At 48.8% G+C, this 22107-nt stretch overlaps 2 protein-coding genes and 3 non-coding genes across 5 annotated transcripts; all 5 read right to left on the minus strand.

The window, feature by feature from the left end:
• Positions 1 to 1800: 1800 nt before the first annotated feature.
• Positions 1801 to 1872, minus strand: trnam-cau. The gene has a single exon. It is a non-coding gene; the product is annotated as a tRNA-Met (tRNA).
• Positions 1873 to 2040: 168 nt separating this feature from the next.
• trnar-ccu lies at positions 2041 to 2113 on the minus strand. Its single transcript has one exon. It is a non-coding gene; the product is annotated as a tRNA-Arg (tRNA).
• A 478-nt stretch (positions 2114 to 2591) lies between these two features.
• On the minus strand, positions 2592 to 2664 carry trnar-ucg. The gene has a single exon. It is a non-coding gene; the product is annotated as a tRNA-Arg (tRNA).
• A 1585-nt stretch (positions 2665 to 4249) lies between these two features.
• LOC118794744 (cerebellar degeneration-related protein 2-like) lies at positions 4250 to 12974 on the minus strand. Its single transcript, XM_036553003.1, has 5 exons — positions 12461 to 12974; positions 9398 to 9510; positions 7695 to 7843; positions 6952 to 7116; positions 4250 to 6500 (listed from the first exon to the last, which is right to left on the minus strand). The coding sequence occupies exons 1-5, from the start codon at positions 12537 to 12539 to the stop codon at positions 5600 to 5602; spliced, it is 1407 nt and encodes a 468-aa protein (XP_036408896.1). The 5' UTR covers positions 12540 to 12974; the 3' UTR covers positions 4250 to 5599.
• A 434-nt stretch (positions 12975 to 13408) lies between these two features.
• recql5 (RecQ helicase-like 5) lies at positions 13409 to 21946 on the minus strand. Its single transcript, XM_036552744.1, has 19 exons — positions 21421 to 21946; positions 21043 to 21164; positions 20243 to 20758; positions 19909 to 20005; positions 19713 to 19824; positions 19467 to 19629; positions 19015 to 19097; positions 18540 to 18761; positions 18209 to 18305; positions 17806 to 17839; positions 17591 to 17649; positions 16942 to 17015; positions 16721 to 16814; positions 16325 to 16492; positions 15728 to 16200; positions 15517 to 15568; positions 14827 to 15420; positions 14303 to 14375; positions 13409 to 14147 (listed from the first exon to the last, which is right to left on the minus strand). The coding sequence occupies exons 1-19, from the start codon at positions 21512 to 21514 to the stop codon at positions 14014 to 14016; spliced, it is 3261 nt and encodes a 1086-aa protein (XP_036408637.1). The 5' UTR covers positions 21515 to 21946; the 3' UTR covers positions 13409 to 14013.
• Between the last annotated feature and the right edge of the window lie 161 nt (positions 21947 to 22107).

The raw sequence follows: 22107 nt of genomic DNA on the forward strand, positions 1-22107 counted from the left end.
TCACTAAGGATGCCTCCAAGTAGTGGTAGGAAATGAACTACTTTTCATCAGACAGCTGTATGAAGCGCTACACTCACCCCGTCTGTGGGATGGACCTCTCACTGCTCCCCACCTTCACCACTTCTACGTGACCCCGGCGTTCAAAAGCCTGTCAACTTTAAGGACGGCGGGGTGAGAGTGGCCTAAATGAGGTGCTTTGGTGAGATGGGTGGAGACTACACAGTGTTTATGGGTAATGGTCTGTTTGTAACTGTATACTCCTGAGCTGTAGGTCAGGATGTGTTCACAGCTGAGGCCTGTGCCCGTCTGAGCCCAGGAAACAGTCGCATTGAGGCTTCTATCTATGTAACCTTTTTATACACTCCATTTCTTTCAACATGATAGTTTGCATATTATTGTTATTATTTTTTTAATGGATGATTATTGTTTGTTTTTTGGGATTTAAACTATGTGCTACTCTCTGTGATATTTTGAAATTGCTGTTTGCCCTGGGTCGCCATTAAAGAGTTCAGACTGTACATCACTTCCTGTCCTGCTTCCACTCCGTGTGCCATGTCATGTCACATCCTGTCGGTTGAGGTTTCGGTGACCACTGTCTCCTCCACCTTTCTGTGGACATTCAGGGATCTCTCCCTGGAGAGATGCATCTACCTCCATTCTACCACCCTAGACTGACCCCATCTAGCCTACAAAATCCACGCAGACTGTCTGAATCCCCGACCCAAGTGGATAAAAAATAACCATTTGACTGTAGGATTCCTCTACTTCATTGACAGGTGTAACTGCTCATCAGACATGCCTTCAATGCTTTGTCATTTTGAGACTTTTTTTCATTTCTCCCTTTTTTGCAATTGTTTGGCTTTTATTAACTTGTTTCTCCTTTTATCCAATTCTGTTTCAGTTGTGTGGTCATAATGATTTCTCCATGACGCCTTCACAAAGCTGTGTGTGGACATTTTGCAAAGGGCCCTGTCGCCCTGGAATGAATAAAATGGCTCAGAAAAAAATGAAGTTATAAGCTGAGGTTTCTGTTCAAATCAAAGTGAATCATATGTGTTTTATGAAATGTTTATACGCCACGGTTAAGGTTAAGACCCCTCTCACCGTTAGGGTTTACAGAAAACTCATGGTTCCATATGAACATTGCAGCTTGCAGACTTTTACTAAAGTACAATGAAGGGACTGTGCTACAAGTCTCAAGAGTAACGCATGCATCCGAAACGGAGAGAGAAAACTAAAGCAACGGGAAACGTTAACTTAAAACTGTGACCAGACGTTATAGATAGTACATGATATGTGACCAGAACACTATTTTTTTTTTTACAATGGTAAAGCAATCGAATCTCCTGTACTTGCAAAATGAGATAATCCCGTTTCACATTTGAGAGCGTGCATAACATAGCTTTGCAAATAAACGGGAGTTGCCTTACTTCTCCCTTTCAATGAGCGAATATCCATCCGCCCCAAAAAGTTATGATTACTTAACTACGAAAAATTGTTGCGTTGTTGCTTGTGGTGTTCCTCCTTGGAAAGGAGCAGAGAAAACAACGTGATACGGGCCGTCGTGATCGCTCTCATCTGCATCAGTCATGGTGAGACAAATACTGCACAAATAACATTTCTTGAAATGCATTTTAAAATAGTAAGACAGAATTTACAACTTAATAAAACTGCGTGCTGCTTGATAGCTCTATAGTGATGATGTGTAATCAGTGTCGACTTCTGGCTGAATGCAGTTCACATTTTCCTTTTAGCCGTTGCATTATGTATAAGAAGCAGGTATCGGGAGTAATATGTAAGTAGCAGAGGATGGTTTCGATCCATCGACCTCTGGGTTATGGGCCCAGCACGCTTCCGCTGCGCCACTCTGCTACACATACGTTACATCAGAACGGGAACTGTGTTGAAAGTGCGACAGTTATAGTTAAAGAATTTCATGTTTTGGGCGCAATGTAAAGTTCTAAATTAATTTATCATTCGGCAGAAGGTTTAAGAGTATGTGCTGTTTTTTTATAAAAAAAAAAAAAAAAAAAAGACAGCCACCCCAGATGGGACTCGAACCCACAATCCCTGGCTTAGGAGGCCAGTGCCTTATCCATTAGGCCACTGGGGCACACATGAGTCGGTTATGGTGTTCGTTGTATATGGCTGTCATAATATTTTTGATGTTACACTTCTTCTGTCTTTACGTTATATTAATTATTGGAAGCCTACAGGTTCACGAAACACAACCTACGTCGGTGAGAAACTGATAGATGACGAATATTATCTTTTTTGACAAGGAATAAATTGTCCGACACCAACGAACAATAGAAACACGCCGCGGAATTAGCCATTAGCTAGCGGGGTAGCTAAGATCCTAGCAAGGTTTCTTATTTACGGGCATGTTTGTTTTGGCTGTAAACAAACTATATAATAATCCGAGTATCTTACATCTTAAAAAGAATCTCTTAATGTTCATATTCCATTGACATGTATAAATAAATCGTTTGGAGACATCCCTAATTGTTCCTCACGTTGCATGCTAGCTAGGTTTTGTGGAGAAAGGCATGTACTGCATCCCTGGCAACGCAACGTAATGGGAAAATAAACGACCACGAAGGGACTCGAACCCTCAATCTTCTGATCCGAAGTCAGACGCCTTATCCATTAGGCCACGCGGTCTTCGAGAATGTAATGTAAATTTTCCTCAATCTGAATGTTGCCTTTGGGTAAAAGAAGGCGTTCAACGACATAAATGAGACAAGTTTATTTTATACATCGATCTTACTGGAAGAAAAACCAATGAGCGCAAATCATCGAATCAAGATACGCTATAGCCAGGATAGCTCGAGAGAAAGACGTATGATTCGCTGGCAACACAAAAACTATTGCCTGTAGGCTACAGAAAAAAACCTAACTTGCAAGCTAACTTGGACAGCGGATAGAAAAGCTTAATGTTCCGCTAACTAGGTTAGTGGCTACCTAGCTAACTGGAGTCGTCGGGTTTCCTTAATAAATAAAGAGCTGGCCTCTTTTCAATGGCCAACTATTCGATGTCAGTACTTATTTAATTTTTTGTTTGTTTGTTCAACGCTCTTGTGCTGTTAGAGGTGTTTATCTGCTGCACGTTGGGGAGAGGTCAGAGTGAATGTGTGGTAGTAGGGAAAGTCACACCGACCTGATGGCGAGCTTTAGACCGCTCACATTAGCAAGCTAAATGTTTCACGTGGAATTAGCGCTGTGCATAGTCAGAAATTCCACCACCTGTCCCCTTGCACGTCCTGCACAGAGCTGCTGTTTTCGGCGTGAAGTCTGCAACTGGCCTTTAGCCTCTTATGTATCTCCTTTCAGCGTTTCGCTCATTGCAGAGCATCCCCGTGTGGAGCGAGTTCAGCCGGGCTCCTTACGATCAAACAGCGCAGTCGCTGCCTTACGATGGCCTAACGCTGGTCAGAAACATCATGTGGGGCAACGTAACATCCTCCGTACATTCGCCCAACACTGGCCCTGAAGGCAGGTCAGTGCTGGCATTTTATTTTAATCAAACTGGTCGTCAGCTTTCATTATTATTAATGCAACATTTGGTCCGCCATTATCATTGGGCCTATATTGGCGTATTGCTATCGTTGCAACGACATTGATATTCATCGTGTATCAGCAACGAATTTCTTTAAAATATGTGAACTAGTCTTGAAAAGTAAACGTTCGTATTATCGGAGCCATGACAGACGAAAGAAAGGCGCGAGTCTCACGGCACAGAGTTTAACGAACACTGTTTTAAGCAGAAGCGCCGTGCTAAGCGTGCTCAGTCTATGTCAAAGGTCATTAGTTACCAGTGTTTACCTGAGCATAGCATGGCCCGACGCACAGGTGCGTTTGTGGCACTTTAATCTACAGATTATCCACTGTTGGTATACTGGGCCCAGCTCCAAATGAGCTAATATGCATTATTCTAATCCAACCACTGTCGCAAACCCATAAAAGATACAAGAGACAAATGGGGTAGTGAAACAGAAGACGGGTTCATCAGCTTTGTTTTAATGTCTTGCTTATTACTGGTTGGACTGACTAAAATAAAATGACCAATGCTGTTTATATAGAAATACTAGAAGATCTCACTGACAGACCCTACGGGCAGTGTAAGTACTGATATGAAGTGCGCATAACAGTGAAGAAACACAGTAGAGATGTGTAAAACCTGAACATAAAAAATTAGACACAATGTTAAAATGCAAGCTTTTTATTACGATATTATTTGTACTGCGAAATGGACATGGACATCTGCAAAACAGCAGTGCCATAGCCCTAACATAACATGTAACATATTGACTTCCTGAAACACAAACACTCCGGAATCCAACGGCGTCCAGAGCGTTAGGGTTTCACGCCGTTAAGAGTCATTCCTTACTGCCCGTGAGGAGGAAAATAATCACAGGCTGGGGACTGTAACACACAAAGCTGTCATAGCTGACATGCTGTATGGCTGAGAGCAATGTCAGGTGCAACATGGGAACAGATCACAGCATGTCACTGAGCACCCTCCAGTCTAAATCCAGCCATTAATGCTGACCATGACCCCTTACCTCTAATAGTATCAAAACCACTGTTACAACTGGATTTTATTTCAGAATGTTTTAGTATTTCCATTCCCTTTCCTCCATAAAGAGAATATGCCACAAAAAGTTGCCCACATTCCCTCACTCTGTGACCCCTGAGTGACCCTAGGAGCACCGACCAATAGCCCACAACTATGGGCAGACAGCAGGTAAGAGCTAAGAACTGGTCTGGAACTAGTTACAAAAATAGTCCATTTTCATGCATAAATACTTTGGACCAGTATCAACATTAACTCTCGTTCTCAGGATAGTCTAGTTGTTAGTACATTTATACCACACAAAATTCCTTACTTATTACAGCTAGTAGTGTTATCTCACAGGTGCAACACTGACAGTGTTTACAGACAACATCCTGGCACATGAGGTGAGTGCACTCATCATGTGTGCTTCCACTGGATGTGAACTGGCGTCTCTGTAAACAACCGCACTGTCAGTGTGGATCACAAAGCAGCGGCTCTAAAAAGTCTGCGACTCCTAAAGTCTGCACTGCTGTCAGCTGAACTGCCTAAAATCTGTACTGGTGTCAGCTGAACTGCCTAAAGTCTGTACTGGTGTCAGCTGAACTGCCTAAAGTCTGTACTGGTGTCAGCTGAACTGCCTAAAGTCTGTACTGGTGTCAGCTGAACTGCGCTGTCTGTATGAATCACAAAGCAGCAGCGCTGCTTAGAGTCTGTACTGGAGACAGCTGAAGTGCGTAAGGCCTACACTGTGTGCTCCTCCTACTGTCTGGAATTCCACCTTTTATTCCTCCACATCACTGTTAGTAACTAAAGGATAACATCAAAGAGTGTATATATATATATATATACGTATAAAGAATTTCAAAGTAGGAACATGACTGGTTTTTGCTTCTTTATAGCTATAGTGAAAAGGAAGGAAGAGCCTAAACTGAGTCAGAACCAAACATCCACTGATCAGTCAGGGAACACAAATGTTTATTAAAAACTGGCCGCTCTCTTCACAGTGAAGTGTGTCGGACTCAGCAGTGCTGTGAGGAAGCGTCACTTGCTGCTTTTGCCGGCTTTGGCTTTGGAGGATTTCACGTGGGTCTTGGTCTTCTGGATGCGGGAGAAGATCTCCTTGAAGAGGGCCTTGTACTCGGGCGTGTTCTGGCCCAGGCGCTTGTCCACCGCCTCCACCTGGTCGCTGATGCCCGGCGGGGGCTCGGCGGGGCCGGGCAGGGGGGTGGGGGCGGGGCCGGGGAGAGCGCCGGCGGCGTCCTTCACGGACGGGTCCCGGGAGATGGGGCGGGACGTCTGCACCCCGGCGTGGCGCAGGCTGTCCTCGTGCCGCCGGCACTTCCCCAGCAGCTCCTCGTACTTCTCCAGCAGGGCGTGGTACTGCTCGTCCACTTCACGCAGGATGGACATGCCCCGCTGCGGCCCGCCGGGGGCGTGGAGCTCGTAGCCGCCGGCGCCGCCGCGCCCGCCGTGCCCCGCCGCGTCCCGCGAGCCGATGGCGTTGAGCGCCGTGTCGCTGCGGCTCTTGCGCACGGGGCTGGACGCGGGCGGGGCCTCGCCGCCGTCCTCGCCGCCCGGCGCCGCGCCCTCGGGGGCGTCGGTCTCGGGGGCGGCGCGCAGCAGCGTCTGGGCCAGGCTCTCGTCGGCGCCCAGCACGAGCACGCGGGGCCGGCACAGCTGCTGCATCTCCTGCAGCTCGGCCTCCAGCTCGCGCACGCGCAGCCGGCAGCTCTCCGCCGCCTGCAGCCGCTGCTCCAGCTGGCCCAGCTCCTGCAGGATGGCCGCGCACTCCCGCTCCGCCCCCTCCCGCCGGCCCCGCTCCGCGCTCATCGCCGAGCGCAGCGACGACACCACCTCCCGCAGACGCTCGTTCTCCTCCTCCAGGGCGGAGCGCTCCATCCCCGGCTTCTTGGGACGCCGCCCCGCGGAGCTGTCCTCGTAGCTACGGAGACAGACCACACCTGTATCAGCCCACACACACATCTGACAAAACAACCACAGAAATCAGTCTACAGACTACAGACTGTAAGTGAAATGAAATCAATTCACACCTAAATTCATGTGAATTCTGAAGCACATGGTGAAGCCCTGCCCCACAAGGAGTACCAGCAGAATGGAGGTGTCCACCTTTCTGCCTGCAAAGATTTTATAACTGTTTATATAAGTATAGTGTCATTCTGTAGTAGGAGACAGGAAGTAGCCAGCAGGCCCGTGGGAACAGAACTGCAGGTTAGAGTGAGACCTTGAGGAGGAACTGGAACTCAGTTCGAAAGCCCTAAACTTATCTAACCGCAGACGCAAACTAATCCCCCTGAGCGAGCTCAGGCTGGGCCTCTGTTGACTCGTTCTGCCCCCCCCCCCCCCCCCCCGCGCGGTTCCGGCTCGGTTCTGACCTGGGCCCGCTGCACAGCTCCCTCGCGCAGGGGAAGGAGTGGATGGTCCTGCGGCGCTCCCTCTTCTCACGGCGGAACCTCAGCTGCTCCAGGGAGCGCAGCTCCTCCACCTGTGCTGTCAGCGCCTCCACCTGGCCCTGCAGCATCTCCATCGTCCCGGTCAACCTGCGCACATGGGGGGGGGTCAACACCAGGTCAGCATCCAGAAACAGGGGCACGTACATGTTTGGCTATATATTTTATAGATGAAATATTGGTGCATTTTCCCATTCCTATGTATGGAATGGGCAAATTGATTGTGATATAAAATGCATGATTTGAGACATTTAAAAACTGTACATGTAAACTCCCCTGTTGTGATTTTCATTTATGAGGCATTCTAAGTGAGAATATGCTATTGCAATTGTAGGTGAAAATACACAAATACTGAAAGATCTTCAGAAGTGAAATTCATTTCACTGTGACAAAGATCACAATATCCAGCAGAAGATGAAATAACTCAGGCATCTGAAACATTCTGTTGACTTCATCTCAGGCTTCAAAAATGTAAATTCTCAGCCAGTCAGCGGAGTACGCCTTTGCACATGAGAGCCATATTCGCCATGTCAATACAGACACTACAAGCCAGGATGAGGACGACGTTCAGGGTCCCGCCACACATAATGCTGCACTGGTATTCAGTGACAGGCATCAGGATCAGCTACATGCATGTGCACTCTCTCTGCCCACAAGACTCCGCCCACCTCTCAATCTTCTCCTGGGAGGCCTTGCTCTCGTGCTCCAAGCTCTGATTGGTCAGCTCCAGCTCGTGTGCCGTCACGTCCAGCTGCTCGTAGACTTTCGCGTGCTGTTCGTTCATCTCCCGCAGCATCTCCAGCTGTTTGGACAGGTACTGCCACGACATTGAGGCGTGTTGATACACACGCAAACACGCGAAGAAACTGTTTCTTCATAATAATGTAAATAATAATTATTGGAATAATAGATATTTAGGTTTTGTTCTCTCCAAATATGTTACATCAGTATGCAGGTGTGCAGATAAGCTCAGTGTATGGTATATCAGGGCCCAGGTGTGCTGGTGAGCTCAGTGTATGGTATATCAGGGCCCAGGTGTGCTGGTGAGCTCAGTGCATGGTATATCAGGGCCCAGGTGTGGAGGTGAGCTCAGTGTATGGTATATCAGGGCCCAGGTGTGCAGGTGAGCTCAGTGTATGGTATATCAGGGCCCAGGTGTGGAGGTGAGCTCAGTGCATGGTATATCAGGGCCCAGGTGTGCTGGTGAGCTCAGTGTATGGTATATCAGGGCCCAGGTGTGGAGGTGAGCTCAGTGCATGGTATATCAGGGCCCAGGTGTGCTGGTGAGCTCAGTGCATGGTATATCAGGGCCCAGGTGTGGAGGTGAGCTCAGTGCATGGTATATCAGGGCCCAGGTGTGCAGGTGAGCTCAGTGTATGGTATATCAGGGCCCAGGTGTGCTGGTGAGCTCAGTGCATGGTATATCAGGGCCCAGGTGTGGAGGTGAGCTCAGTGTATGGTATATCAGGGCCCAGGTGTGCAGGTGAGCTCAGTGTATGGTATATCAGGGCCCAGGTGTGCAGGTGAGCTCAGTGTATGGTATATCAGGGCCCATGTGTGCTGGTGAGCTCAGTGTATGGTATATCAGGGCCCAGGTGTGGAGGTGAGCTCAGTGCATGGTATATCAGGGCCCAGGTGTGCTGGTGAGCTCAGTGTATGGTATATCAGGGCCCAGGTGTGGAGGTGAGCTCAGTGCATGGTATATCAGGGCCCAGGTGTGCTGGTGAGCTCAGTGCATGGTATATCAGGGCCCAGGTGTGGAGGTGAGCTCAGTGCATGGTATATCAGGGCCCAGGTGTGCTGGTGAGCTCAGTGCATGGTATATCAGGGCCCAGGTGTGCTGGTGAGCTCAGTGTATGGTATATCAGGGCCCAGGTGTGGAGGTGAGCTCAGTGCATGGTATATCAGGGCCCATGTGTGCAGGTGAGCTCAGTGTATGGTATATCAGGGCCCAGGTGTGCAGGTGAGCTCAGTGTATGGTATATCAGGGCCCAGGTGTGCAGGTGAGCTCAGTGTATGGTATATCAGGGCCCAGGTGTGCAGGTGAGCTCAGTGTATGGTATATCAGGGCCCATGTGTGCTGGTGAGCTCAGTGTATGGTATATCAGGGCCCAGGTGTGCAGGTGAGCTCAGTGTATGGTATATCAGGGCCCATGTGTGCTGGTGAGCTCAGTGTATGGTATATCAGGGCCCATGTGTGCAGGTGAGCTCAGTGTATGGTATATCAGGGCCCATGTGTGCTGGTGAGCTCAGTGTATGGTATATGAGGGCCCATGTGTGCAGGTGAGCTCAGTGTATGGTATATCAGGGCCCATGTGTGCTGGTGAGCTCAGTGTATGGTATATCAGTGCCCAGGTGTGCAGGACTATACCTCGATCTCCTGCACTTGTTCCTCGCTGGTCATGTACATCTGCTGCAGAGAGTCCTCCAGCTCCCTGTTCTGCTCCAGCAGCGTCTTTCCCAGCTCTGCTGCCAGGTGCAGGTCTGAGAGAGGGAGAACAAGGGCAGCTTTTAACTTCCTGAAAGATTAGGCCATCAAGATTAAATTTAAACTCCATTCAATGACACCCACTTTCATCGACCGCAGACATTTAGAGCCTTTTCATCTGGAAAGTCTTTACCGAAGCATTCCGTTTGTCCCCGTGAAATGAGGATGCATTTTGCTGCGACTCCTAAGTCATTAATTCTGTCCAGTAAGGGCCGATTTTAAACAGCTGACCAGTGTGGGCTCCGGACACCCGTGACGAAGCTGGGGGGGGCTGTGGCATTTAATAAGGCCATCCTCTACCGCTGGGGGGAGATCCACTCAGGCAGCTCCCACTGCAGGGTGTTTTAACCCCCCCATTTTTCTGTTAAAGATTAACAGCTGTTACCTCAGTGAGGCAACCTCAGAGAGCTGTTCTGTGAGACCAACACAGGGGAACAGTAGAAAATAGCACTGGTAGTCTCACTTCTCTCCAAAAGAAATCCAAAGTAAGGCGAAAACATGAATCCACAAAACTGAACTAAAATGAAACCGCTGTTTCATTTCACGGGGTTCTGTTTTTACTTCAGTCACCATTGGCTGTCTGCTAATATGTACACTGGTACTTTATACAATATGCCCTTATCAGCTATGTCTTTCACAGCTATCACAGGCAATATCAGTCTCTCTCCTGCCTGCTAATCAGTACAATAGCACTTCACATAATATCTCAGCTCAGCTAAGCCTCCCTCTACATCACAGACAATACCAGCCTTTCTACTTTACTGCAATTGTACAAAACTCTACTCCCATTGTACATACTCTGTAACTCTACCCCCAGTCTACACACTATATTTCTACTCCCACTCTATGTACTATATAACTCTACTCCCACTCTACTCTACATATTCTATATCTCTACTCCCAGTTCTGTACTTCAGCTGTCTCTCATCGGAACCATCCCCTCATCCTGCCGAGAGACAGAGCAGAGGATTATGGGTTGTACAGAGGCAATCTGAGCAGCAGTGTAAAGGAACAGCCACACAGGACATGTCATCTTCCACAGTATCAGACCTATAAAGAGACAGAAACAGCATCTTCACCATCTCCTCAGCTTCAGACTGAGACCCACCCTGCCCCATTGCATTATGGGTGACTGCATTATTCTGGTCCACACGGGGGAAGTAGAGGGCTGCTGACACTGAGTGGAGAGATCGACGACAAAAGTACAGTATAGGCTGCTTTAAAAAGCACTTTATATATCTTGACAAATCCTAACACAAGGACAAATGTCAAGAAACACAGACACACACACACAGTAAGAGCCCCCTACGGGTACAGCTCTGTGAGTGTCATGCCTGCCAGTTTCAATTTTTGGTTAAATAGGTTCTGCAGTTTGAAAAAGTAAAAAAAAAAGGCACTTAAAATGCTAACTGTTGTCTGCAGCAGTAAATCACCTCCTCCTGCTCACCATTCCTATTCCTATGTAAGTTCTTTCTCTGGCCCAGCTTGTTACTTAGGCTGGTGGTCACCACGCAGAGGGCCAGGTGCCACTCTGAGATGTCAGCCTGCCACTGTGCCAGTGCCGTTTCTCTGTCCTCTGATGTCATCTTTGCAACAGTGCGCCTCCTTGCCGTCATGCCACTGCAGCATCGGACCAGCACAGAGACGGGCGCAGCGGCCAGCATAGAGGAGAGGGCAGCACAGGTGACCCCAGAGACCAGAGCAGAGGTTAGAATGATGCTGCAAAATTTCTCTGCACAGGGGAGGTTCTTGCCTGCTCTCTCTCTCTCTTCTCCCTCCCCCGCCCCTCCCTCCCACTCTGTATTTCTACTTTATAAAGAGAAGTGAAGGAGACAGAACTTGCCCTCTCTCTTACTATCTCTCCCGTGCTCTCTCTCTGTGCTACAATACAGATTTTCTACAATAACAGACCACTCTGGAGCAAACCGGTGAGTGATAGATGAATAGGTGGATGAAGAATGAGGGAGAGAAAAGAAGAGGAAAGAAAGTACTTGGACCTAACACAGGCTCTATCCAGGTCTGGCAAGTTAAGTCCATCATCCTACAATGCCACCAGCTCATTCTAATTCTGAGCTAAGCATACCCTACAATTACACGAAAAACACCAACAACTACAGGAGTTGCCTGGGTCCTACTGCACACCTTCTAACCGATCTGGACTCAAAAGAGAACATTACACGTATTAATTACTGTGTACACACGAGTTTATTAATAACATTAAAACCAAATATATTTGAAAACTATGAAAGTATATGATTACACATTTTTAAAGTTTTAGAAACAATAATTACCTCATGTATGGCATTTCATACGATTTGTTTTAAAAACAAGACAGGACCAATTGTTAGGTCCTGTTCTGGCCAGGACAGGGTGGCTTTATCGAAAGTGGAGCGACAATCACCACAAGGACTGGGACTTTACTGTAGATATGGCCGCATCCGTTCTCCCGCATCTGAAGATGACGACACACTTACTGATATTTTCTCTGGAAATCTCCACAGTACAAAATTCTGAATTAACTGCAGGATGGCGTCGTTGCAATAGTAGCAATACAAAGCCCTAAACTATATATTTATTCCGTTGACGTTAAACTTTTATCAGCCTTATGAATCTTCCACTTAACGATTGGAAGTTTACCTGTAACCAGTCTTTACCAGTGGGCAAATTACTGGCATCACTTTGGGATGCATGCAGCGTTAGCAGCACCGAGGCCCTCTACTGTACTTAAACATTACATCATTTAAACCAGATAGCGGTTTTCTTGCTTAAATACAGAATGATAAACGTTTTCCTTGCAAACATGATTTATCGATGCATCTTCGTTTGAATAAGTAACCTAATGAGCGCTTGGAGATTTGCCACACGCAAGAACCGATGTAGCTAGCTATCTACTGTACAGTAGCTGTAGCGGGTACCGGCGCAGAGGGCTGATTCGGTTTTACTCACCCTGTTCCAGGTCTCTCTGATCGTACCATGGCTCCTCTTCCTCAGTCTCGAACTCCTCCATCCTGCCCGGGCTCAGCATCTGGACCCCGGTCGGTGTCGGCAGCGTCCCACCGTTTGCGGGACAGCTATCACAGACGGTTAGCCCTCTATTGTTAGCCTATTCCCTCAGCGAAGAAAAACAACATTCACCCGCCTCTTCCTCCCTACAACACTCGACCGCTGGGATCGCATTACGCTGATGAAATGGAAGAAAGCCCGTACGCGAGAACGATGGGCGTTATGGAAGAAGACAGGAGTTTAACGGCGGCAAATTAATACCACAGCGGCTCCGCTCGAAACCCGTTCGCGTTGTCAAAATGGGTCACATTAATTTGAATAAATCAGATGCACTCGTGGTGAGCACTTTTCAAGTAATGTAAATCTGCAGGCAAACTAAGAATAGACGCGCAAAGTGTAGCCCTGCTCCATGCGATGCTGACACACTGAAGGAGGAGACTCCCTGCTCCTTTCCTCCTATCGTGAGCTTGGATGCGGACTGGACCAGACAGCCGTACGCCGGGGGTCAGACTTACCATTTACGGTCAGAAGATGCAAAATTGTGCATCTAACGCTGTGCGTATTGGCTCAGCGGCTGTTGCTTACACCCCTCCCGTGCCTGGCACAGCTTTATCTCGCCTCTGATCCCCTCAGTCACCCCCCCTCTCCTCCACGGAGAACACCCCGACTTAACAGTACAGACGTGGCAGCTGTAGGCCCCTCCTTTCTCTGTCGAATGAGAGAGGGAAGACTATCCCAGCCACAAACGAGAAATCCTGCAAGAACCTAATATCACTATCAAAAGAATGAAGACACAGTGATATGATGCGATGCTGTTTTAGCACAGAACTTTAAATCACACGCACACAGAAAAGATCAGTACCAACTATTTATTGTAAACAGCATGTGCGCACAGGTTGAGATAAAACTTGATGCATAAAGCTACAAGGCGCTATGACCACCGATATGTCACAGGGTTTTTGGTCATCACCGTGATCAAGCTCTGCTCTCTTAGTCACCAAATCACACACCTTCCAGTGTCTCCATCTGAAACTAACCCTCGCAGTCCCAGACAAAATAAAAACAGTCAAGCCCAACTGCATCTTTAATAATCTAAAGTGAATACAAAGGTCCCTGAGCAAGTCATGAAGCAAGACAAAGACAACACAGAAATGCATAATTAGGTTATTTTTAAACCATACGGGTACACTGTATATGATGCAGCCAGCGGACGCATGGCCATGTCGATGCGTTATTGCGTCGGCGACCGTTGAGTCTTCCTCAGTTCCTCATATCCGAGGGACAAGAGGGGTGACCACTGTCAGAAAGTAGGAATGCCCTGTCCCGTGGTGGCTGTGATCTCCTGTAGACATTGGCAGATTGGCTAACTGTGGCCTCCAGGACAGGCTGGCCCGCAGCTGGGCTATAGCTGTAGTGTGCTATTGTCAGCCCTGTGTACAGTCTGAAGGGGGAGGGTGTAGCAGTGGTATTTCGGCACCAGTGTCAAGGGTGGAGCCCTAAGCCGCCTGCCCGTCCCCTCTCCTGTCAGCCCCGCCTCCCGGGCCTTTTAGGTGAGTCCAGTCTCTCTCGCTCTCACAACGCTGGACGCTGCTGAAGAATTTCTTGATCAGGCTGCGGGCTTCAGATTTCACTGGGGACACAAATGCAGCGGTGAGGAGAAGGTCTTTCTGCAGCGCACAGCTGTCAGTAATGCAGAAGTACACCCTAATTCCACCAGCCCACTGAACCTCTCCCCCCTCCCCTGCTCACTCAATCCACAATCCACAACCCCACCCATTGGCTCACCTTGGGCCCTCCCCTTACTCCTCCCCTCTGTGAGTAGGTGGGACAGGAAGCGGGCGAACGACTTGAATAGGTCCTGCAGGATGTGGAGGGAGGAAATGACAGAAGCACATTAGATGGAAACACAAGAAAGTGCTAGAGGAACCAAATGAGATTATTTTAATACAGTCTGACATTCCCTAGCTTTCTGTATGAACTGTTCCCGTACAACTCCCATCATTAATTCCCTTTCTCACTCCATTTCTTTGTAGCTTGCACTGACATGTATAGACAATACAAGACTAAATCCATCAGTTTTGATGTGATTTTCTAAAAAAAAAAAGGATATCAGTGAGCTGCATGTCCTACCCGAGAAGCATTTAAGTAGAAAATATTCCCCTGAAAGTCTTAAGCACCAGTGTTACAGTCAGAGGTCTGAGACATACTGCTTGTATCACCAATCTCTTGTGAGCTCTACATATCTCTGATAAGATTTAGACCAGTGGTTTCTCTGCTTGATTTCTCAGCAACCCTCCATGCTCTCTCACCTTGGTGGCAAATTTCCCCTGAGAATAGAAAGGATCCAGGCAGTGAACTACGATGTCAGCGGCCTCCTTCAGACTCACAGCTTTCTCTCTGGGTCGGAGTACCCCCTCATTCCCCCTTGCCCGTTCCTTCAGACTCACAGCTTTCTCTGGAGGTTGCAGTACCCCCACTCTCCCCCTCTCCTGATTCTTCAGAGTCACAGATTGCTCTGGAGCCCGGGATACTTCTACATTCAGCCTCGTCCCCTCCAAATTCACAGTGTCCTCTGGAATGTGGAGTACCCCCACTTTATCTCCCGCCCCCTCCTTCAGAGTCACAGTGTCCTCTGGGGCTTGGAGTACCCCCACATTCCCCATCTCCCCATCCTTCAGGTTTACAGTCTTCTCTGGGGCCCGGAGTACCCCTAAAGTGTCCCACGCCCCCTCCTTCATGGTTAAAGTTTTCTCTGCAGCTCTGTATTTTTTCACATTCCCCCCTGGCTCCTTCTTGCTTTCCTGTACACTGGAGTCAAAGGTCACTTTCTTCTTTTTGTCCTGTAGGGGACGCTGCCGCTTTGCAGCTGGGGGGCCCTCACTCTCCGCTGGGTTGTCCTCCAACTGGCAGAGAAAGAGCAGACATACAGTCACCTCTCCCACTACCACTAACCACTAAGACAGGTCACTTTTATACCAGATTCCTTATTCACACTGTACCTTGTGTAATGGCCTTTTATCCAGAGTAGCTTTGACCTCACATTCATCCTCACTGAGAGAAAGAGAAAGGAAAATGCTCACACATACTGTCAGACACACACACACTTACATGTGCACATATACATGATTGCATACACATGCACATTTGTAAACCTCACACACACACCACAAGGACTACAGCAATGAGAAGAGCGGAACATAGTGTTCCCACCCCTGCAGTTCAGAGACTGACTCCAGGTCAGTCTTCTCCTCCCCTGCCCCGAGATCTTGGCCAGCCTGGTCAGGGAGGGAGGGGTCAGTATTGCCGCCCTCCTCTTGCTTCTTGCTGAAGTACTGGAAGATGGAGCGGGACGTCTTGGCTGCCTCAGCCAGTTTCTGCTGCTTTTTGCTGGGTGCTCTGCCGCCCCCCTTGGTCGGGCTAGACAGGGAGGCGGGGGCCACGGAGTTAATGGAGGACGAGGCTGCAGGCACTGCCACAGTCGATTCAGTCTTGCGCCTCTTGCCTTTCCCTGCCTCAGTAGCCGGCTGAGGCCCACAGAGGCTGTCTGCGTCACACCCTGCCCCTGGCCCCTCGCCCTCAGCCCCGCAGGCCTCTGGGCTCTTGGAGGCTCTCAGCAGCTCGCCGGCTGTCTGGAAGGGGTTTGAGGAACCACGCAGTCCAGCCCCCACTCTCTTCCGCTTCAGCTGTGGAAGACACACAGAGGTATGATCATTAGAGACAGAGTGTATGTGTGTGTGTGTTTGAGTGTTTATGTGTCAGACTTGATATGTCAGTGCATGTGAAGAGTGTGGGTGTGAGGGCTCTTACAGAATACAACTCAGAGGCTGGTGTGAATCCCTGGAGCTCTCCACCTGAGGAGGAGGAGGAGGAAGAGGAGGAAGAGGGCGCGTCTCCACCACTGCTGCAGCTGCTGGCCTCTCCTCCGCCCACAGGGGCGACCACCACCCCATCAGTGCCCTTCTTCATGTCCGCCACCTTGACACCAAAACGCAAGTCAGACAGATGCTCACACACACATTCTGTATATCCCAGCCCTGACACATACACACACACACAAACATACACACACACTGACTCTCCAACATTTCCTCAGACACCCTTTACGCACACACACAGACACACACACACACACACACACACACACACACACACACACACACACACACACACAGAGACAGTCCCCTTACCATGCCCTCTCCTCACCTTCTTAAGCACAGATGCCTTGTACAGATTGGCAGACTTGCTGCTCCTGAACACTTCATACTCAATATCCACCGCCAAGGACCGGGTGTCAGAACTGCACAGCATGAAAAAGAACATAATGACAACATGAAAGAACATTAAAAAAAAAAAACTGTACCCATTTTAAGTCGTAGTCTACATTATGTGGAAACGTGTCTGTGTGATCCTGCCATAGGCAGTACCTCTCCATGGAGCCTGCTGCCCCCTGGTGGTTGTCCAGTGTTGATTGTAGGAGGGCCAAGCAGTGCTGTCGCGCCTGAAACACACAGATACCCCTCAAACTCTGTGTTGTCTGAATAAGGCACCACCCTTTGTGGTTGCTTAAGATTAAAGGTGTGACAGGAATAAACTGAACAAAGACATACTGAGTCATCTAGAGCATTTTCCACATTGTCACAAGGTTTAAAACTATCATAGAGCACTCAGAAATTGAGTCACTTCATCAGATGGAAATCAACAATGCAGGGCCTCAACTGAAGTGTTGACAAAAATACACACACACACACACATTTCTGTACGTATATCTGCGTGCCACTAGGGGTTAGTCTCAGCCATCCTCTGTGACTGCAGTCTCTGCAGCCGAGAAGTACTCTGCTCGACTGCCTCTTTGATGCACATTGAGCGTGACATACATGTCATTACTGAGGGCGGATGAGGATCTGCAGTGCTCTGTGGATTGTTTCATTTCAGTCAGAAAGAAAGGGGGATCTGAGGTGTGGTCAGTCCCCAATCCAAAAGGTTAGAGGCTCACAGAGGCGCCGTTTGCAGTTCTGTGTGTAAATACATGCCTGAGACAGAGGGGAGAGGGTTACAACGTGAACCTTAGGGTACCTTGACCGTGAGTTTCGGGATTCGCTGGCTGCTGGCCTCTCTGAGGGGGCAGTCAGCATCTGTGAACAGAGAAAGAAAGCACGGGTGCCCCCTACTGTTATACAGTGAAACTACATAGCTTAAACTAAACCAGTGAAAATACTATCAGCAACAGAGGCGAAAACCAACTGATTGCCGAAAGAGGCTGAGGCAGCCCATACATGCAGGTATGTTACCTGGGGGGACGAAGGTCTCTTTCACATCGGAAGCCTGGCGAGAGGAGAGAGACGCACGATTCACAAAAAAGGACCAAAATCACACCACTCCCCTCTGCATGACAAAACCTTTTTATGGGCTGTGAAAGCTGGAGAGATCAGACACAGCGGGTGACTCAAGCCCCCCTCCTTGCACACTCGCACCTCTCTCTCTTTCTGTCTCTCTTTCCCGATATATAACACACCTCTTCCTCATGGAGTTTGTCCAACATCTTTCTCTCCATGTGTATCGTTTTATACGTGTAACGTTTTCAGCTATTAAAATGGTAAACGTGAGTCACAGTGAGGCTCACCACTGAGTCAGTGCAACACTATTTTGGTTCAGCTCACTCTGTGAAAACACGGGCTGTGTGATTCCACCCACCTTACGGAGGCTCATCTGTTTTCTGAATAAATCTCTGAATTGCTTCTTTCGTTTTTCCGAGTCATCCTCCCCACCACCCTCCCATTCCTCATCATACCTGTGAAACACACAGATAGGAGAGAAGGGTCAGAGAGGGAGCGAGTGAACAACAGAGATTACACAGCAGGGACATTCACAATCTCAAAAACACAGAGGAGAGCACAGGCAAATAAAAGCAGCTTACTATATGACAATGCTGTAGTCTGTGTGAAGACATCAACATAGCAGTTCACGGAGTCTGGTATTGTCACAGACCGGTCTGATGCTCTGGGACACCCACACGGATCCTCACCTCTCAAATCCATACCCCTTACGCCCTCCTGCGTAAAGCTCAGGGTCGCACCCGAATGGACCCCTGGGCTCCTTGCTCTGGGCCGGGCCGGTTGTGGTGCTGAGGCGCGATGCGGCCTCCAGCTGGGCCCGGACTGCTTTGGGGTTCTTGCAGAAGTCACAGGCTCCATTACAGTTTGGCCGTGCATCCCCGAAGAACTGAGAGATGGTTGCATGCCGACACCTGGGGACAGGAGCCACACGAGTGAGACAGAGGGCACCTTATCAAGACAGTTTTTAAAAGAGTGTGTGAGAGAGAGGGGAAAAAATTGCTTTGGCAATAATGTGCAGTAATACTGTGTAATAATATCAGCTTGCTTGAATGCGAATTTGAGTTCAAGAGTACAAGTGAGTGACTGAGTGAGTACATGAGAGTAAAAGTGAGTAAGTGAAAGTAAAAGTACGTGAGTGAGATAGACAATGAATGCATCACTCACGCCTCCTGCTGACAGAAGGCCACCATGGCCTCAAAGTCTGTGATGGCAACCTTGTCCTGCTCCTTCTGTGACCCCCGCTTCTCCTGGAAGTTACAGGGGAGTATCATGTTTATTATTACTCATTTACAAAATTCCACACATCAAGAGCAATCGCAATTTCAAGTTTGTGTTTTTTAATATATATCCATTGCTTTAAGCCTTTAACAATAAGTCATGCTAATAAAATATTTTAAATTAACATTTCAGATGTATATTTATTAACACCAAGAGAAATGAAAGCAGTCAAGAACCTGTCATACTTCTGTACATAGCACACCATCACAGGGCTTTTCCAGTACAGACATTGTGGCTTTGGAAGAGAATCAGTGACTCTAAAAATCAGGACATTTATCTGGGTGTTTACAGAACTGAAGTAGACGGGTGTCTTGTCAGTTTCCCATAATGCCCTTCACCTGGGTGCGTGCAATCTCCTTCCGGATTAGGAAGTTCATTTGGTCTCTATCTCGAGGTGAGTAGTATATTCGGCAGGAGGAGGGCAGCCCATCTCGCCCTGCACGCCCCGATTCCTGGTAGTAACTCGCCAGCGATTTGGCAAGGTTCCAGTGGGCAACAAACCTGTGAACCAGGGTGCGAGAGAGAGGGAGGAACTGAGTCTCGTACAGGCCCACCTCACTTAGGCCCAAGGGGCGAAGACCCACCTGACGTTAGGCTTATCCACACCCATGCCGAAGCTGATGGTGGCCACGATGACCGGAACTTTCTCCTGCATCCAGTCATTCTGCGCCTGTGTGCGATCATCTGCCTTCAGCCCTGACCGGGGGGAAATGAAACAGCCTTCAGTCGAAAGCCCCCATCAGCCATTGTGTGAGCCATACACCTCAGCCGACCGTCTACCTGCATGATATGCCCTGGCCGACACCCCCAGAAGCGTGAGGCGGTACGCAACGTCCTCACAGCTGTCCCTGGTCCGGCAGTAAACTATCCCACAGCCCTGAGAGACAGACACGGGCAGAGGAATCACGAGAGAGACAGACAAGACAAACAAGACACGCATACAGCAGGTTCAGGAAACCGGAGAGAAAGACAGGCACAAGCTGGGAAACTAGAGGAGAGGAGCAGTAGGAAGGATTCAGGTGTAAGTCAACCACTTCTGCTCTTTTAAACAGGTGTACAGAATGAAGTTTGAAGTGAGGGAGGGAGAGGGCACACAGGTAGCAGCAGAGCTCACCTTGGCGACGGGGCCGTCCCCCAGAGCTTTCTTGACGAAGGAGTGCAGGTGCACGTACGGGTCGGGCAGCAGCTCCCGGAAGATGACATCATAGCGCAGGTTGCTGCGGAAGACGGGCATGGAGAAGGAGAGGGGCGAACGGAGGCGCAGGGAGCGGGCGACGTCCTCCTGCACCCGCTGGGGGGCGGTGGCGGTCAGCGCCACGCAGGGAACGCCCGGCAGCCGCGCCCGCAGCTCGCCCAGCTTCAGGTAGTCCGGCCGGAAGTCGTGCCCCCACTGGGAGACGCAGTGGGCCTCATCCACCGCCAGGCGGGCCAGCAGGCCCCGGGCGCACAGACCCGCCAGGCAGGGCTGGAAGGAGGGCGAGGCCACCATCTCCGGGGTGACGTACAACAGCTTGAGGCGGGGCGACTCGCTCTCCAGGTCCTCCATGATCCGGCGGCGGTCCCGTGCCGGCAGCTTGGAGTTGATGGAGCAGGCAGGGACATTCCGCGCCTGCAACTGGTCCACCTGATCCTGTTCCACAGGAAGGCTGAGGTTACACTGCCTATCACCACCACTCACAGAAAGGTGCAACCATTTCTATTTCGATTATATAAAAACATTTCCTCACAACAGCACATATAAGCTTGTAAAAAAAAAAACCTTTCCCACTAGAGTGAGACGACACTTTCGGCCCAAATTACCGTGGATCAGAAAATTTTACACAAATGACTGAGGGTAAAGGCAGGGGGTGAGCAAACTGATCTTAGATCTGTTATCAAGAGCAGAAAGCACCCCAGGGGTAACACAAGGCTGACCTGGATGAGAGCGATGAGTGGCGACACCACCAGTGTGATGCCTTGTGCCAACACTGCAGGGAGCTGGTAGCACAAGGACTTCCCTGCACCGGTGGGCATGCACACGAACACATCCCTGTCACCTGAAATCAAACATAACACACCTCATCAATTGTCTGTTTCTCTCTCTCCCCTTTTCACTCTCATACACATATGAACAAGAGAAAGAGCATGCTCTACATTAGCAGCACGGTAAAATATACTAAAATACCATTGTTTTTGTTTTGGCATTGACAAAGATAGCTAGCTAGCTTGCTATCACAACAACGCAGATTGAGACTTCCGAATTCCTCTGGTTGCAGCTTCTGACAGCGTTGATTTTTGGGGGGCAAATGTTACCTCTAGCGACCGCATTAACAATGTCCTCTTGTTGTTTCGACCGGAACTTTTCAAACCCAAAATGAGTTTTTAGAGCCCGTTGAATCGAAGTCATCGCAATCACAGCGGGGCTCGCAACTCGTCCACAAACTTATCCCATCGTCCAAAGAGTCTTACTTGGGCGCATTAGGATGACATCACACTGAACGAGAAGCTGTAGAAGTACCTAATACGTGCAACGAGCTCGCAGGAACTGTTTTACAAAAGCACATTGTCCTGGATTACAGTATTTTTACATACGTATACTGTTTTACATTAGAATTATATGCATGTTTTCTTTCAACTTGATGACGTACAAACGAATGTAGGTTCGGTCAATGGGTGTTACATTAACACTCAACGTATTCTTCTCTGATTAGTTGAGATATTTTAGGTCGGATCAGAGCCAATCATAGTCTGATGCGTTGAGGAGTAATCGTTATATGTGCAGAAACACACTTGTTGCTCCCTTGGGATTTCTTGAGATGACACCATCAGCGAGAAAAGTGAATCGCGTTCAATGCGTATTTAAATTTAGACTGTGTAGAAGTTACGGTTTGCAAAGAAAATGGCCGTGTGTTCAGGAGTTAGTAGAGGGATTCCACAGTTACCGCAGGTTCACAACACAGTAATTTCGCTTGGATCGAGCTCAATACCTCTGTAGGTATA

Source organism: Megalops cyprinoides, chromosome 19 (assembly GCF_013368585.1).
Source record: "Megalops cyprinoides isolate fMegCyp1 chromosome 19, fMegCyp1.pri, whole genome shotgun sequence".
Taxonomy (NCBI): domain Eukaryota; kingdom Metazoa; phylum Chordata; class Actinopteri; order Elopiformes; family Megalopidae; genus Megalops; species Megalops cyprinoides.

What these genes read in the sequence shown, in the direction of transcription:
- LOC118794744 (XM_036553003.1), bottom strand. Translation starts at nt 12,539, where the DNA reads ATGCTGAGCCCGGGCAGGATGGAGGAGTTCGAGACTGAGGAAGAGGAG. An exon ending in TCAGAGAGACCTGGAACAGG is followed by an intron (nt 9,511 to 12,460) that starts GTGAGTAAAACC and finishes TCCCTCTCTCAG; the next exon opens with ACCTGCACCTGGCAGCAGAG. An exon ending in GAGCTGTGCAGCGGGCCCAG is followed by an intron (nt 6,501 to 6,951) that starts GTCAGAACCGAG and finishes CTGTCTCCGTAG; the next exon opens with CTACGAGGACAGCTCCGCGG.
- recql5 (XM_036552744.1), bottom strand. Translation starts at nt 21,514, where the DNA reads ATGACTTCGATTCAACGGGCTCTAAAAACTCATTTTGGGTTTGAAAAG. An exon ending in TGTTAATGCGGTCGCTAGAG is followed by an intron (nt 21,165 to 21,420) that starts GTAACATTTGCC and finishes GTTTGATTTCAG; the next exon opens with GTGACAGGGATGTGTTCGTG. An exon ending in GCAGCAGGCTCCATGGAGAG is followed by an intron (nt 16,815 to 16,941) that starts GTACTGCCTATG and finishes CATGCTGTGCAG; the next exon opens with TTCTGACACCCGGTCCTTGG.